We start from the raw sequence: 17,362 nt of genomic DNA on the forward strand, positions 1-17,362 counted from the left end.
AATGCTCATACTGCTCACACACGCATCTCCCTTAATTGACCAAATTCAAAAAAAAAAAAAAAAAAAAAAAACACAATGATGCCATTTGATTTGCACACAAACAGATCATTGCTCAAAAATCCAATACAATATGAGAATAGATGTATTGAACAAAAACTAACGAAGAGAATCATATCATATATACAAATGAAAGTCTAGAGAAAAACAAACCCATTAGTCTTAGCGATTAATCTCTGCAAAAACCCAGTTTCATGAAGCAAAAACTAATTTACCCAATTATGTTCTTGATGTAATAATCTAACACAAAACAGAGTTCCCCTGTTTTCATATATATTATTTACCTCCATAAAACAACTCAGCTATTGAGAGCAGGGAAGCAACTGCCGGACCTAACCAGCGCCGGCCCACCAACCCTCTCAACGCCACCGAGAGAGGAGCTAGAATTGGACCGGAGCGCCCTCGGAGTATCCAAGCTCCGGCGGAAAACCCGGCCCATGGCCAGAATAGGGTGCTCTGTTTTTTCCTTACTAGACGATCTGAAATTCTTGCAGAAGCTTATGTGGCGGTTCAGGGCCTCCTCGGTGGAGATGAGCCTATCTGATCGGAGCGCCTCGTCTTTCACGGCCTCCACGCAGAGCCCACATATCCACCGTCCCTGGTAGCGCTCACGGACGCGTGCTATGTACGCGGGGGTGCAATCCTCTGTGAAGCCGCAGGAGTCGCATTTGACGCAGTGGACTTCCATTGGAGGAGAATGGTTTGGTTTGGTGGAGGCTTGGGGATGAGACTCGCTGATAGCCATTGTTGCAGAGCAGAGCAGAGCATTCAACTCTTGTCTTTTGTCTCTGGTCACTCTGTTTTGGACTCTGTTTTGGTTTTTAAACTCTGTTTGTATTGTAATTAAATTCTGGCTAATGGCTATAAATAAGGGCTTGTGTTATGGATTTTCTTACTAATTTACCGGGCCCTAAATTTTGGGTTTTTGATTTCCTGTGTCAGATTGGGTCATTGAAGTTACTATAGGTCCATATTTGGTATGTAAATTTGTGGGGTTTAATAGTTGGTAAAATATAAATGGCAAATTACCTTGAATATTGGCATGGAAAGAGAGAACATTCTAGGACTCCAAGTAATTGGATAGGCATTTTTTTTTTCTCTCTCTCTCTCTCTCCCCAGGTTAATACTGTGGCATTCTCTATCAAAGCATGTGTCCCACGAAGGTGATGATGAGGTTGATATGATATAACGTGTCCAGTGAAGTAGATAAACCTTATCCTAGGCGGAAAGGGAATAAAATCTTAACAAAAGGCCTTTGAAACATATGAGATGGGGAGGATTCATACAAATTGGCATGTAAGCGAAAATCATTGGACTAACATGTTGCTTTCAATAGTTTGGAGACGGGAATGTTACTTTTTGAGCAACGGTGTGTAGAAGAGTAGAAAATTGTAGACTTTGACGATGCAAAATGTGATTAACTTGTATGACCATTTCATTTCATACAATCAATTACTACCATGTTCCCCTAAGTTATAACTTAGACTATCTTTAGCAGACTCTCTATCTTGATTATTTAGTTATTTTGACTTGTCTGAAGTTGGTGTGATTTTAAATGATTGTAAACGTTATATATCCACATTCAATTTTATTCTCCTTAGACATGTCTATAGGAAAGCAAATGGTGTCGCTCATAGGCTTACACACATTGCTAGTACGTAAATCCATGTTGGATGAGTTGTGGATGATTGTCCTGATATTATTCAAGATGTCGTAATTGAGGATGGTTGTAATTTAACTTAAGGTACAGGTTCTATGTCCCCCTTGGTGTACTGTCCTTCTATGAATGACAATAACTGATGAGGTGTACTGTCCATCTTGAAGATGCTCCAACTCCATTCGACTGCTAACCAGTAGCACTTGTTCCATCTATAACATTATCCTTACAACACCACCTTTGTTCTTGTCATTCTCAGGGCATTATATCCTTCTGTTCATTCACAATTTCACATGACCTAAATTGGCATACGACATTACGAATGTCCTAACACAATCACTTCATACTTGTCAAAATTTATGGCTCTGAAAGATTTGCAATTTTGAGCATGTTTGCTTCCATTTACACTTCAAATCTCTCACCAATATCCCAGGTCTCACTTGAACTGACTTCACTATCTTCTTCTTCTTCCCTTAAATTTGGTTTTTTATTTCCCTTTGTGAATTTTGGTCATTGTATATCTGGAGCAAAATTTTCTGTTTGGCTTTTTTTTCCCTTGTCAGACCCCAGATTTTGCATAATCTTTGAAGGGTACTATCTGTTAAATCATGTCTCCCATGAAGATGACGAGGTCGATATGCTATCTGAATAGAACATTATCCTAGGCAGGAAGGGAATAAACTCATATCATAGCATCTTTTATCAAATGGATTTGAATATGAGAAGGATAGGACTTTTTCATTCTCTTTATCATAACATCTTTTATCAAATAAATTTGAATATGAGAAGGATATGACTTTTTCATTCTCTTTAGCGTAGTTGACTGGAAAAATAGGAAGAATTAAAAATAGGAGTCTGTTTCACATTGCACCATATTACAGTATTTGAAACATCTCATTTTCATCCTTACTAATAAATAAAATGATAGACCAAATTTTGTGTCTTATTTGACTGAATGTAATTGCGAATCATATGAACGTACATGAAAAATCATCCGAATCTCAACTGGAATCTCCCATGATTACACTAAAACGTTACCATTCAATTAATATAGACTGATGAAAACTTTATAAACAACAATGTGCAAGATAAAAAAGAACATATACTTTGATGGTGCAAGATATAATTAGTACCAAAAAGGTTAACCGGACGACTTCATCGAAGTGAATATTAACACAAAGGACTTGGCATTTTTTAACATCAATTTGATTGAAGAAATAAGAGAAATCTAGCGTGTTTTTCCCATTGCACCAAATTATTCAAAACATCTCAATTTCAAGAGTAAATAGAAAATGACTGAACAAATTAAATATAGGAAGAATGACCGAATATGAGAGGGCAGGCTACATCCGGCGCTCAGCTTACAAAGTTAAGCTTGGACCCAACTTTAGAATCTCACCGACAGTAATGTATATATGTTGAAATTAAGGAAACAATTAATAGTTAGGAGTAATTTATCGATTCTTTTGATTGGCAAGAAAAGATGAGTGGCTTAAAAATTATAATATGCCTGGAAATGTAGTGATTCGAGCCAAATGGAGACAAAGCTGTAAGGCCATGAAAGTAAAACATGCATCCTCTTTAGCGTAATTGACTGGAAAACTAGGAAAGTTTAAATAGGGAAATATAAGAGACTCGAGAGTATTTCACATGGCACCACATATATTATTCGAAGCATCTCAGTTATCATCCTTAAGATAAATAAAGGGTCCTTGACTCAAAACACCAAAATTAACAAAAAATTATTCTACTTATCCCAGCAGCAACAGATTTATGTTCCTACCTACACAATTTAACAGCAAATGACCATTTTGCCTTGAGTCTAATTAATAAACTACAACATTGCCTCTCTCTCTCTCTCTCTCTCTCTCTCTCCAGCCGGACGCCTACGACGCCGACTGTCTCTCTCCCCGTCGCCACCTTGCTCTGCCACAATTGCCATCGCCGCTCCCAGACTCGTCGTCGTGCTTTCCTCGGCCAAGCTCGACACCAAGCCGACGGTCCTCGTCGCTGAGAAGCTCGGCGAGGCCGGGTTGGACCTTCTGATGGAGTTCGCGAATGTGGCTGCACAAAGATCTCGCTCTGCGACGCGAGGTGTTTGAGTCCTCCGACGGGAGGTTGAAGGTGGTCAGAGAGCCAGCGTGGATCTGGGAGCCGTTCCCAGGTCTCTCTCCATTTCTGCCCCAAAACATCAACTGGCGAAGAAAAGGTGAATAGGTGGGTGCCCAAATCAACTTTTTTTTTTTGGTAAACTATGGACGGAAGCAAAGAAAAAAAGAAAAAAAAAACTTTTGTTATCTCGTAATACAGGGCTATTGGGGGCAATAGACGTCTATTGGGGGCCAATACACGTCTATTGGAAGGCAATAGACGTTTTGAATTGATTTAATCTCCTCGTTTTTTTCTTTAATCAAAGTTTTTTTTTTGAAAAATATCATGTCGATATATTAATATTACTCAGGCCAGAAAGGACCATTACATATCCTCCCTCTACCATCTCTGGGCAGATAAAGAGTTTGTGGTAAAACCACAGCGATACATAGATTAGGTCCGATCATTTGACGGTACCCATGCTCACTTATTCAAGAAAGCCTATAAACTATGTTACAAAGACAAGTAAATAGGCTAGGTAAATAAAACCTAAATGAGACTCAGCCCTAGAAGGCTGACCCATTCCTCATGAGGCCCAAGATAAGGCCCAAAGACCTCATCCCAGTCCCAAAAAGAGTAAGCAAGCCCAAAAGGCCCAGCCAATCTCGGCGCCGTGCAACCTTCTAGCAGCTCCGTGCCTCGGACTCCAGTGCCACCTGACGCTGCGACGACCACCAAGTGCAACCACAGAGACAGTTGCACCATCAGGACATCCCCGCCCAAGTCAGTGAACATCGAATCTGATCGGAACCAGATTGACGAGAAAGGCTGGATGAGGAGTTTGATCAGCCAAATCAACAGCACCAGCGCCGATAGTGTTAAAACCATCCACCAGAGCAGGAGCCATCCACCACTGTGCACCACCGCAATCGAGAGCCCCACTCCATCTCTGCATGCTTCACCGCCGGCAGCGCCCAAGCGGAGCATCTCACCTCGCCTTGACGTCCCTGGCCAGGACGAAGTAGATCGATCCACAGTCCCCATTAAAACCAGGGCTTCAGCAGCAAATTGGGATTGAGAGAGGCCTAGCCTTGGCCTCGTGGAGGAGACAGTAGCCGTCATGCTCAATGAGTCCGATGACAAAGAGATTGGAATAGGTTGCCATCGATGATGGAGGAGAGGCCAAGGGCGCAATCCTAGTAGACTTCCAATGCGATCGCCCATATCCCAACACCCCGTGCCAGATCTGATCGAGATCATCTTGACAAGGAGTGCCTCGATTTGGGGTTGATCGATCTTGTTCCGTCCTTCGTCGGAGAAGACTAGGTTCCCCAGATCAGGTAAAGCAATAGGCAGAGGGCAATCAGGTTGCTCTGCACTTCCATGGTGTTGAGTCGGAACCCGCACCATCATATTCCATCCTTTGTTGCTGTGTAATGGCCAGAGCCATGGCTGGCTTAGAGATCGGCTGTTGGTGGCCGGAGGTAGATAGCCTAGCCTCGGTGGGCTAGGGTTGAGGAAGAGCGGCGCTGCTCTCATAGGGTTTTTTTTATTCCCAATTCCTTTAATCAAAGTTTATTTGTCTAAATTTAGGAAGATTAGTTCTCATTCCGGGGGCCAGTACACGTCTATTGGGGGGGAGGCAATAGACGTTTTGAATTGATGTAATCTCCTCTTTTTTTCTTTAATCAAAGTTTATTTGTCTAAATTTAGGGAGATTAATTCTCATTCCGGCGATTGAAAGTTCTATCGGGGGGCAATAGACGTTTTGAATTGATGTAATATCCTCGTTTTTTTTTTCCTTAATAAAAATTTATTTGTCTAAATTTAGGAAAATTAGTTCCCAGTTCGGCAACTGAAAATTCTATTGGGGGGCAATATTGCCGCTCTATTGGGGAATAGAGGTTTTTTGGGGAGCAATAAACCTTTTCGGAGACCTATGAGATCTCCGACAACCTCTTGGGGGACCTTCGGTGAGGTTTTTAGAGAAGTCCGGTGAGTGGCGGCCGATGACCGGAATCCGAAGACCATTGGCAGGAATCCGGTGATTGTTGTCCAGATTCCGGCGGCCGGTGATCAGACTTCGGCTAAGTCTTCTATAGTTTCTCTCTCTTCCATTCTCTCTCTCTATGTAACAAAGGGGTGAGGGTAAAATGGTCTAAAAAAAACTTAATGAGGTATTAAGGAAGACATCTTAGAGTGTTTTGGGTAAGGAGGAATTAAAAAAACTTAATGGGGTAAGTGGGAAAAAAATCCCTAAAATTGGGGTAAATGGACAAAAATTTGATAGACCAGGTCTTTATGTCTTATTTATCTCACTATATATTAGCGATTTATATAAATGTAAGCAAAAAATCATCTGAGTCGCATCTGAAATCTTGTTATTAGACTGAAACATTACTGTTTTATATTGAATGAAGAAATTGAAAACTTTTGAACAACGATGTGTACGTAATGTGAAAGATACTCATATACTTTGATGATGCAAAATGTAATGTGTCAATAAAAGGTTTATTGGCCGGACGACTTTTTTAAAGCGAATATTAACAATAATAACACAAAGGACGTACTCTTGCAACTTCTTAAAATTTGATTGAAAATAATGGGAGAAATTTAGAAGGAGTTGTTTTTCCCATGGCACCAAATTATTCAAAACATCTCATCAATTTCAAGAATAAATAAAAAAATGACTGACCAAATTGCATGTTCTAGCTTATTTATCTTTATGGATTAAATATTTGTTACTCCTCAAACTTTTCCCTGAAAAACAGTTTAGTCCCTCGCCTTTCAAATTAAACTAGATAGTCCTTATTCTCTCTAATTCTCACACAACAGGTCCAAAACAGGTCTAAAATGACTATTCTACCCCCAAGATCCTTTTTTTATTTTTTTCTCTCTCTCTTTTTCTAATTTTTCTCTCTTTTTTTATTTATTTTTTCTGCTTTTCTCTCTCTCCCTCTCCACAGATCGATCTTGTCCTCCTCACTACTCTCTATAATTTCCCATCTCTTTCTGGCTTCTTCTCTTCGCCATAACTTCCAGCGCCAGTTAAAGCTTTTCCGGTTAAGTTTCCAGCAAAACTCAATTGGAGAGGAGATCCGACAGCAAACCCAACAACCACTCCGGCGAACTGTCTCTGCCCTTCTCTCTCTCTAAATGAAATTCTCAAAATGATGGCGGCGCTGCGCCTGAAGACAACGAAGTATGGGAGAGAAAGGGGAGGAGGCAGTGGGTGATGAAGGAGAGGCAGGGGTGCACTTGAGCCAGAGGTGGCGGAGCAAGTGTGGGCCACAAGTGGAGAACACGGGCTGGAGATAGGCCCAGGCGACCCGCTTGACGAGGCGGTTACGAATGGAGATCTCGTAGCCGGAGTTGGTGGTTAAGTTGGGCATCGGGGACTGGATGGCGACGAAAGAGGAGGAGGAGGGGAGGAGGTCCTTGAGGGAGGTGTAGGACTCGAGCTTTTGAGGGACAGAAGCTCCAGGTCGAGCTCCGGCGGCCGATGGCGTGGCGTCACGGAGCCGTTTTATGTTGGGAAGCTGCAGTTCTGGCGGGGCTTATTGGTGGGAGTGGTGGAGGATGAGGAGGAGGAGAGGTGGCTGAGCTTAGTGGGGAAGGCGACGGAGGTGGAGATGGAATTGTGGCGGCGAAGCTTCCATGAGGGGTGGAGGGGGCCCACCAAGCGCTGCAGAGTGGTAGTGAGTGCGGTGGATCGAGTGGATAAACTCGAGGTCGGATACGAGCTTGGAGAGAGAGAGAGAGAGAGAGAGAGAGAGAGAGAGAGAGAGAGAGAGAGAGAGAGAGAGAGAGAGAGAGAGAGAGAGAGAGAGAGAGAGAGAGTAAAAATAAAAAAAAGATCTCAGGGGTATAATAGTCATTTTAGACCTGTTGTGTGAGAATTAGAGAGAATAAGGACTATCCAGTTTAATTTGAAAAGCGAGGGACTAAACTGTTTTTCAGGGAAAAGTTTGAGGAGTAACAAGTATTTAATCCTTTATTTAAACACATTCAATCATTTCATTCTATCCAAAAAAAAAAAAAAAAACCTTATCCTTCTGAATAGTTCATTTCTTCCTCATGGCTCTGAAACATTTGCTAACCTCATGTTCAGGCTTTGTTTTAGCTTGTTTGCTTGCATTCACAGTTCAAGTCTACTTGTTCTCATCAATATCCCCAGTCTCACTTGAACTGCCTCCACCATCTTCTTCTCCACTTCCTCAAAACAACATATTACAGGTGAAGAATTCTCCAAGTTATCGCTTATATTAAGCTCTATACCTTTGTGCTTAATTTTGTATGTTTACTTCCTGTTGTTGTGTTTTGAGGCAGAGAGTGATTAAGCTTGGAGATGGAGTACTTCTGAAACCAGAAGATATTGCTTTGGATAAAGAAGGCACACTCTACACGGCCACTAGAGATGGTTGGATCAAAAGGCTTCACAGAAATGGGTCCTGGGAGGATTGGAAGATGTTGAATAGTCATACACTTCTTGGAATTACTATCACAAACGAAGGTGATCTTGTTGCATGTGATGTTGATCAGGTAATGTAAAGTACTTTTCCCTTAACCTAATTCACGAACATGATGGCCTTCTAACCAGAAAATGGCAAAAAAGTAATGGTTTTTCAGGGGTTCCCCTTCCGTGTCCAGTAGTACTACTGCTCTTTATTGGTTTGGTCCGAGTGCGTAGTGTTTACCTAGTCAGTAATTGATTATGAAAACTAAGCTCAATTCCTGCTGGATGTAAATTTAATGGTAGAAAATAAAACAACTCAACTTAAATATAATTATTTCCATCGTTAGATTTACATCTCAGAGTGGTTGAGCAAGATATTTTTGGTCAGTAACTGACCAGGTGAACATTATTGAGCATGTTCACATGGTCAGCAACTGACCAAAGAAACTATGCTCAACCACCCTTAGATGTAAATTCAATGGTGGAAAGAATTATTTTTAAATTGAGTTGTTTTGTTTTTAACCCTTTGATGTAAATTTAAGGATGATTGAACATAGTTTATTTAGTCAGTTACTAATTAGATAAACAGTACTAATATTCAATATAATACGATAACTAAGGGTGTGTCCTGTAACGTTTTATGAAACTATTTTTGTAATACTGGATTGTAGAATGAAAACGGGGAATTAAACTATAAGTTTTTAAGATGTAAATACATGTTCGGTACAAGTATTTCAAAACTTGAAATATTAAAAACATATCTATCATTTAAAAAAAAAAAAAAAACATATCTATAGCACTTAGTTTAGTTTTTCCTCAGTAATCATGAAAGATTGACTATTTTGTTTGTATTGATTATGAATCCTTTATTGGTTGTTATGAGAAAAGAAACAGAGTATTGTGAAGGAGATTGAACAAGAAGAATCAAATCCCTCAATTTTGTTTATAAAATATATCATATGAAGTTGCAAGCTCTTGAATCTTTTTTTCAAAAAGATAATTCAATCAAATGTCTCAACCTTAGTTGTTAATTCCTCTTGCCCATGAGATAATTCAATTATATTGAAGCATAAAATACCAAAACTTTCACCCTAAATCATCCGTATAAATTAGATCTAACACGTGAAAGAGAGATTTTCTAAATCCTTCATTCTTCTCTACTGCATGATTCTGCAAGTTTCAATTGATTGAAAAAGACGGGGAAGAAGAAAGTTCAAACAGCAGATAAAGTAGATGAGATCATGAGAAGAGAGGATAAGTCTCAATGGAAATTGTGAGAAAGAAAGAGAAAGATCAAAAGAGAGGAGAAGAGTTTGTGGATCTATGTGCTTAAAAGTAAAAAATATATATATCACTTTCTCTAATTGCAGGGCATGTTGTTTTCAGGAAACAATGAAAACGTCAAAAAGTCATTTCCCATATTTATTCATAGTTCTTGAATTGTTTCCTAAAATTCGTTTTCCTTGTTTTTCAAATTTAATGCACCGAACGCAAATTACATAAGTTTTTGAATTCGTAAAACAAAAAACAGTATCGCAAAATGATACCGAACGGGCCCTAAATGATTTTCAATTCACTTCATTTTTTATGAAAGTTATTTAGAATGACAACGTAGAAAATAAATGGTTCCCATTCTTTGTTTTCATTTCGTACTAAATACATCATTTACTACTATTAATGTTAAATGACTAAGCATTTTTTCGATTTAGTTTATTTTGTCCGTAGAAAGCATTAAAAAGCAAGAGAATGAAGAAAGCTGGTACTTGTTAGCATTCGTAAGTACTGCATAAGGCTGGTGGTTCCCTTTTAACATTTAACTAAAAGGTAAATTATGTGATTTGCAGGGTCTGCTTAAGGTTACTGAAAATGGTGTCACGGTTCTTGCTTCACACGTTAATGGGTCCAAAATAAGGTGAGTGTCTGCTTCATACGGTCGTTTATAATAATGCCTCTGTAAACCCCACCAGAATGCATGTGTGTAGGTACTCGGCCAAATTTGTCCATTTCTTAAAATCAAAGGAATGTATGATCTAATTGCCTGCAAATTTACCATGCAATATTGCTTAAAAATCTTTTTATTGCAATTGGTTAAGTCCGCAACGAGGTTAAGTTTATGATGTTCGATGAATTGCTTTGAAGAAACTAAAATAATTGTAATTTTGACAAGTAAAATAAGTTGACGGGCAAACTTCTTCATTTGACCAAAGAAACAAAAGGTTTTGGATTGTCCATGCCACAGTTGTCACTAGCTTGTAATTTTGACAAGTAAAACAAGTTGACATGCAAACTTCTTCATCTGACCAAAGAAACAAAAGGCTTTGGATTGTCCATGCCACAGTTGCTACTAGCTTGTAATTTTGTGGTTCCTCCCTATTCTCGAAAACGACCTGAAAAAGCAATGTGTTTTCTCAAAAACGAGCCATGTGCAAAGCCATACCAATCCTTCTGATGCGACACAAACAAAACAAGAAGATCATCTTGTATTGTGAGGTGTGGCAGTTTCCTCTCATATGGAAGAATGAGGACTTGTAGCACAGCTTAAATATATAGGTAGGAATCTCTTTTATTCTATTGGGACCGCTCTATAACATGTTCAAACACATCACGTTTGTTGGTATATAAGATTAGTTCATGAATGTTACTATCATAGCCCAAGAACTTTTGCTTCTGGGGCTTTGTTTGGGTTCTCAATCTGGGATTTTTCTGATTCATTAGTAGAGATTTTAGGGTCCACAGCTATAGCACAGTATCAAAGGGTATGATGCATGTGGTTCTTATAACCCCAAAATAGACCAATAAATTGTATGAGGGGGCAAAAGAACACAGGCCCAGTAAATGAGAACACGTTGATGTCAACTTCATATACATGTTCATATCAGATTTGCAGATGATGTGATTGAAGCTTCAGATGGGAGTCTATACTTTAGTGTTGCAAGCACCAAATTTGGACTCCATAATTGGTATCTGGATGTGCTTGAGGCAAAACCACATGGGCAGCTGCTCAAGTATGACCCTTCATCAAATGAGACTTCAATTTTACTTGAGGGTTTGGGTTTTGCTAATGGGGTTGCAGTTTCAGAAGACCAGGATTATCTGGTGGTCTGCGAAACATGGAAGTAAGCTTGACTGATGTAACATTAACATCTTTGTGATAAAATGAGCATGTAACTAATGGTAGGTCTTGTATGGGGTAGATTCAGGTGCCTAAGGTATTGGCTTAAGGGAGAGAAGAGAGGGCAGACGGAGATCTTCATTGAGAACCTTCCCGGTGCACCGGACAACATCAATCTTGCTCCGGATGGGTCTTTCTGGATTGCTCTGCTTAAGGTCACAATTTTAAGTTCATCTTTTGGTTTGTGAATTATTGCAGCAGACCAAGTACTAACTAGTATCAATGACCTGTATATACATGCTGCAGTTGACTTCAGACGGGCTGGAGTTTGTGCACAGATCCAGAGCAGCAAAACACTTGATAGCAACATCTGGGAAATTAGTAGAACTAGTCGGTGGATTACATAAGAAAGCTACGGTGGTGAATGTGGGAGCTGATGGCAAGATAATCAAGAAGCTCGAGGATCCTAATGGAAGTGTGATGTCGTTTGTGACATCGGCTGTGGAATTTGACAACCATCTCTACTTGGGGAGCTTGCAGAACAACTTCATTGGCAAGTTGCCACTGAATGTTGCATAATGCTCATTTCCTAGCATCAGTAGCATGAATAGAGATGTTGCTTTACTTCTCATAGTGAAATAAAAGTACTTCCGTGCAAAATGTTAACATGAATCCTCGTGTATCTACTTTCAAGGACAAAACTATGAGCAATTGAAGAAACTAAGATTTTTGACCTATTGTAACCTCATTTTCTTCTCTGGATTCTTCTTAACCCCATTAGGGGATTGCTTTTCCGATACACTTGATCTGTTGTCTTTCTCCTTTTTGCTGTTGATAAACTCTGAGAAGGATGGAATTGCTGGCAAAATTGTACTTGGGGAATCACTTTGCGTTGGTGACAGCTACAGAAGCTTCCGGTCTAACACTCTCATGTAAGTCATTTCTGGTGATTTCTGTTGCTATGTCCACCAAAGGTGATGGCGTTGCAAAAGGTCCTGTCTCCACCAATGGCGATTGTGATGCAGAAGGTGCTGTTTTGAGCGGAGTATTCTCTGACGGGGAACTGGTTATGGTGCCGAGACGATCAGTTAAGTCAGTAGAATTTACGGTTGATAACCACCTCACTGTACTTGCGACTTGAGAATAATAGAATGATTTCCCAGTTTTCCCATATTTTTTGTAACATTCATTTTCAAGGAAAGATGCCGATATTTCCACCTCAATCCTGCATCAAAAATTTCAGACAATGAGAACCTCTACATTACTTGCAAAGAGTAGTTGTGAGAAAACTTGAAATCAAGTAATTAATTGCTCTGTTGCAAATAACAATGACATACCAGTTAAAAGGACCTTTAAACCTCTATATAAGTTCCAAATACCTATATGATAATAAACAGTTGCCTAATTGAATGCAACACATCTGGCCTTCATGATGTCATAAATGGACTGCCAATTTTAAATAAAGAACTTCTCTGAAAATATCAAATCCGGGTGAAACAATTAACTTACTTTAAGTTTCCAAGTCGTTGCTGAGCCTGCTTTACAGCATTTTCTAATCTCTGCTTGCTTGCTTCTCTCAGCGTATCAGATATAGCATTCTTGTTAAGTTTATCCGTCTGTCATCAAATTAGGCAAAAAAGCAGCTGTTCAGGGAAAAGATCTCTGCGCATATTATTAAATAATATTTATGAAAGTGATGTATAGCATATTTCTAACTGCATTAGGGCCCTATCATACTTCTAAGTTCTAACTAGAGAAACATTCAATATGCCAGATTGAACCTGCTTATCAGATTTATTCTGGTAATATTTTTCTTCTGCACGCTGCAAGGCTTCCAATTTTTCATCGATCAACTTTGATCTGGTAAGGCTCTTGACAGCTACAAGGTCCGCAACATCATCTGAGATGTGACAGAGATAATGAGTGAGAACATACAGTTGTCAAGATTCTCATTCCTTCTGTCACCCAAAAGAAACAATGATATCTTATGAAAAAACAATACCATCAGAATCAGATATGTCTTCCTCAGAACAACTTGCTTCATCATCACAGTTCCAGAATTCAGAGGACTGATCTTCATTAACCTTATTTGAGGAGCTGAAAATGAAAGATATCAATGAATAACCAAGCTCCTAATTTGATATACCTTTAGAAGGCTAATGACTAATTAAGGCTGATTAACTATGGAATTTTAATCATGTCCTTTGCAACAATTGAGCCTAACTATGGCCCAAGGTCACTAAAACCACTACTCTATGTAACATTTAATGGTAACTGCAAACTTCTTTTTTGAAGCAATATTAGTATTATATTCAAAACTCAAGGCCCTTTATAAGAGAATTTAAATAACTAAAGCTGCAAGTACCAGCAACATACAAAAAAAAAAAAAAAAAGGCACCTGCCCACAAAAATTCGAGATGAACCAGCTTTCTGCCGGACGATACAAGCAGTTGCGAGCTCCTCCAAGTATTTGGCTACGAGGTTTGGATGTTTGCAGGCATCACATGTTTTGCTACACAGTGTTACAGGTACCTGTTTCAAATGTTATCAGTAATTAGCTCAACTTAAGCCCTGATACTGCACTCAAGGTACACAAGAACCAAATGTGTCACTAGTAAGTAGTAACTACCTTTTCACCAAAATTCTCAAGGATCTTTTTCCTCCGGCATCCAGAGCCCTCACAATACTCAACCATCTGCATGTTTTTGAATTGAAATTCCAATAAGTAACCATGTATAGTTCATTCAGACATTATGGCATTTATTACAGTTACCTGTTGAAAGTCAGTCAGGGATTTTTTTGACAACTCTTCTTGTGAGTTTGAGGCCTTTGATTTCTTGTTCTCAGCATTGCTTAGAATAAATTTCTGCAATAAAATGATCAATTGAAGAACCTCAGCTAAACAAGGAACTAAGGATATAAAGGCATAGAAGTAAAGAGTTTCGCTGAACTAACCATTCTCTTGCAATCTTCAATTCCATAATACAATAGGCTTCTGGAGGGTAATTGATCACGACCAGCTCTACCAGACTCTTGGTAGAAGCCTTCCATTGACTTCGGAATATTAAAATGGCAAACAATTCTGACATCTTTTCTATCTATACCCTTAAAAATCACCACAAAAGCCATCAGAGACACGTAACAGCTGCTAAACATATCCCGCTTCAGGGTGAATTGAATAACAACAAAATTGTCAAGAGTTCTTTGTAGCAATTCAGTTCATACCATCCTGAACAGACACCAAAAGCTCAATTACTGCTGCATGCACCACAGCAAGCTCCAAGCACAAATATTGGAGGCAGAAAAAACAAGGACATCACAATCCCAATCATGAGCTGGGGGCATAAAAATGAAAAGTTATATATATATATATATATATCATCATACCCAAAAGCCACCGTTGCCACGACAACTTGTATTTTAGAAGAAATCCAATCATCTAAAACTGAACTGCGTAATTTATCATTCAACCCTGCATGATAAGCTGAAAGGAGGAGAATCACATTAAAAATAAATAGAAGTCTATTGATACCAATCAATAATTAAGATTATTTGAAAACCATTTTCTTTTCTTTTATTAATGAAGGAGAGAAATGGAAGAGGGAGAAAAATGAGGAGAAATGAGAGAGATGCGGAAGAGAGGAAGGTTGAGTGAAAAACAGTGACTAACCAGCACATGATATCCCGTTTTGTGATAGATGAACAGATAAGTAATCGCACATTGTTCGTTCAAGGCAGTAGACAATTGCACAGATATCTCCACTAGATTTTAGTACGTCAGATAAATCAGCATACACATCGTGTAAAAGATCTTTGTATCGAACTACATTATAAAGAAATCTAAGTCAGATAGGTCTAGTGTATATGATGTAATGTAAGGTTGAGTCCTACTCTTCACATAAACTCATGCAGAATACAAAGGCCACACTGCATACAGTAATAATCAAAAGCATGACTTTCCCCAGTTTCCCTAAGCTTGCCTAAAATTAGCCAACAGACAGATTCTAAACAGGACGTGCAACAAGCCAGTGAAACAGGACGCACCTTCAGAATATATATTAGAACGATTGAAAGAAGATTTTAGGACTAAAGGGTTTTGGAGGCGTAAGGACTCTATCACATCCTTCTGAACTCTGCAGAACAAAGGAATAAATGATGATTAAATAGTTAGTTCTTCTCATTCTAAAACCAGAAGTACTGCTCCATACTCATGAACCTTCAGAAGAAGGCAGATTTTGCAAAATTATAGACAAAGAGAGACATATTTCTAAAATATAAACACATGCTAAGTTTCTCTGAGACTCCATCTAGAAACTCACTTAGGAACGGCTGTAGCTGTCAAAGCTAATGTTGGTACACCTGGGAGGTGGCTCCTCAAAGACGACAGCTTTCGATAGCTAGGCCTGTTTCAAAATGACAATGAAGGATAGAGAACCCAAAGATAGGGATTAGAATTCTGCTGCCATCTGGCTTTCACTATCATATAATAAGGTTCTTAATAAGTTTTTGTCTTTCCAATAATTTGGGTAAAAAATAAGATGTATCGGTGTTACAAACCTAAAATCATGGCCCCATGAAGAGATGCAATGTGCCTGAAAATTTCAAAAGAGAGGTACATTTAAACAGAAATGCTGAAATTTTTTGAGAAAACTCAAATGTGCACGCATATGTATATACTGGTAATGGGTAAATAGATGGAGTATCTAAGCACCTCGTCTATGGCAATAAGATTTAACAACCCTCTTGAGTGAATCTTTGTCAGCTTTGTCATAAATCCAGGTGTTGCAATCAATTCCGGCGTCACATATAGCAGCCTCAAAGATGGTTTTCCAGAATCAAGGTCTTCATGTATCTAAATTGCAATAGAGAGCCATCAATCGATATTCCCATAATCTCACACATAACAACATCCACTCCTAGTTACACTTTCCATTGTAATTGGAATATAAACAAACTGAAAATAGTAAGGGTCACCGCAAAAACTTCATGCTTGTTTACGAAGCTACTTAGAACCCGAAAATTCTACCTTATTTTTGACTTGTGTAGTCTGTGTGGAGGATAGATATTCAGCAGAAATTCCTTTCTCCTTCAAAGCCATCACTTGGTTTTCCTAAACAATATGCCAAAATCTCACACCTTTATCCTCCTCCAATTACGAAAACTACCGCAAAGGAGCAACCAAACACAAACCTACTTACCATCAAAGCTGCACACACAAAATGCATAACAAAACTCAGAAAACAACAATTGCCACCATTTACACAAACACTTTCATCATCTAATGAACACTTGAATTTGCATTGAAAAAAATAAATTCAAAACTCAAACATGATCAAATTCTCATATATATATAAAAATCAAATTCACCTATCAAAGGACACACAACAAGCACGATTCCGGTCTTCTTGGCCAGCGCCGGTATCTGATAACACATCGACTTCCCGCCTCCGGTTGGCATCAAGCAGAAACAATCTCTTCCTGAAACGCACAAAAACGTCACCGTTTTGGCTATGGCACGAAGCAAATGTAGGTCAAGGCGGTGTGAAATTATACCTGATAGAACAGCTTCAATGGCCTCCAATTGCTTCCCTCTGAATCCAGGATGACCGAAATGCCATCTCAGTAGCTTCACCAGCGCTTCCTTTCCGAGCTTCTGATTCTTACTCGCGCCGCTTGCGTTCTGTAATGGCAACGGTGATTTCTTCATTCTCAAGCGAGCCGAGTAAGCGTCGACCTCAACCTCGAGTTTGAGAAGAGTCACTGGTTTTGTGTGGTTTAGACTTTTAGAGACGACGGAGCTTGGTCGTGATTCGTAAACCGGAATTTCTGTGAGAGGCGGAGAGAGTTTGATCGGGGAAGAAGAAGAAGAACCAGAGAGGCCTCTCGGTTTGAATTGGGCCGGGTCCAATTTTAGAAATTGATGAACACGTTACCCGAGGACATCTCTGTCCCGACGTAACTTTGGATTCGTATATGGTAATGGTATATT

At 39.2% G+C, this 17,362-nt stretch overlaps 3 protein-coding genes across 4 annotated transcripts; 1 reads left to right on the forward strand and 2 right to left on the reverse strand.

Annotated features, from left to right (window-relative positions):
- Positions 1 to 355: 355 nt before the first annotated feature.
- LOC133736501 (uncharacterized) lies at positions 356 to 802 on the reverse strand. The gene has a single exon (XM_062164052.1). It carries the CDS (start codon positions 800 to 802, stop codon positions 356 to 358), a length of 447 nt encoding a protein of 148 aa, XP_062020036.1.
- Positions 803 to 7,838: 7,036 nt separating this feature from the next.
- LOC133714194 (protein STRICTOSIDINE SYNTHASE-LIKE 4-like) lies at positions 7,839 to 12,121 on the forward strand. 2 transcript variants are annotated; one of them, XM_062140285.1, is made up of 6 exons: positions 7,839 to 8,041; positions 8,135 to 8,347; positions 10,106 to 10,173; positions 11,141 to 11,377; positions 11,456 to 11,588; positions 11,680 to 12,121. In XM_062140285.1, exons 1-6 carry the CDS (start codon positions 7,883 to 7,885, stop codon positions 11,950 to 11,952), a joined length of 1,083 nt encoding a protein of 360 aa, XP_061996269.1. In that variant the 5' UTR covers positions 7,839 to 7,882; the 3' UTR covers positions 11,953 to 12,121. The 2 variants fall into 2 exon arrangements, with proteins under 2 accessions (XP_061996269.1, XP_061996276.1); XM_062140292.1 differs by having other exon boundaries at positions 11,462 to 11,588.
- Positions 11,973 to 17,330, reverse strand: LOC133714211 (ATP-dependent DNA helicase Q-like 3). The gene is given in 20 exon segments (XM_062140298.1): positions 11,973 to 12,332; positions 12,379 to 12,598; positions 12,883 to 12,989; positions 13,155 to 13,273; positions 13,376 to 13,470; positions 13,772 to 13,905; positions 14,003 to 14,068; positions 14,147 to 14,239; positions 14,329 to 14,478; positions 14,599 to 14,602; positions 14,761 to 14,857; positions 15,044 to 15,196; positions 15,418 to 15,506; positions 15,693 to 15,776; positions 15,931 to 15,965; positions 16,085 to 16,225; positions 16,400 to 16,483; positions 16,572 to 16,579; positions 16,741 to 16,851; positions 16,927 to 17,330. Coding segments are annotated over 20 exon segments (2,169 nt in total). The 5' UTR covers positions 17,081 to 17,330; the 3' UTR covers positions 11,973 to 12,107.
- Between the last annotated feature and the right edge of the window lie 32 nt (positions 17,331 to 17,362).

The sequence above is a fragment of the Rosa rugosa genome, chromosome 1, assembly GCF_958449725.1.
Source record: "Rosa rugosa chromosome 1, drRosRugo1.1, whole genome shotgun sequence".
Taxonomy (NCBI): domain Eukaryota; kingdom Viridiplantae; phylum Streptophyta; class Magnoliopsida; order Rosales; family Rosaceae; genus Rosa; species Rosa rugosa.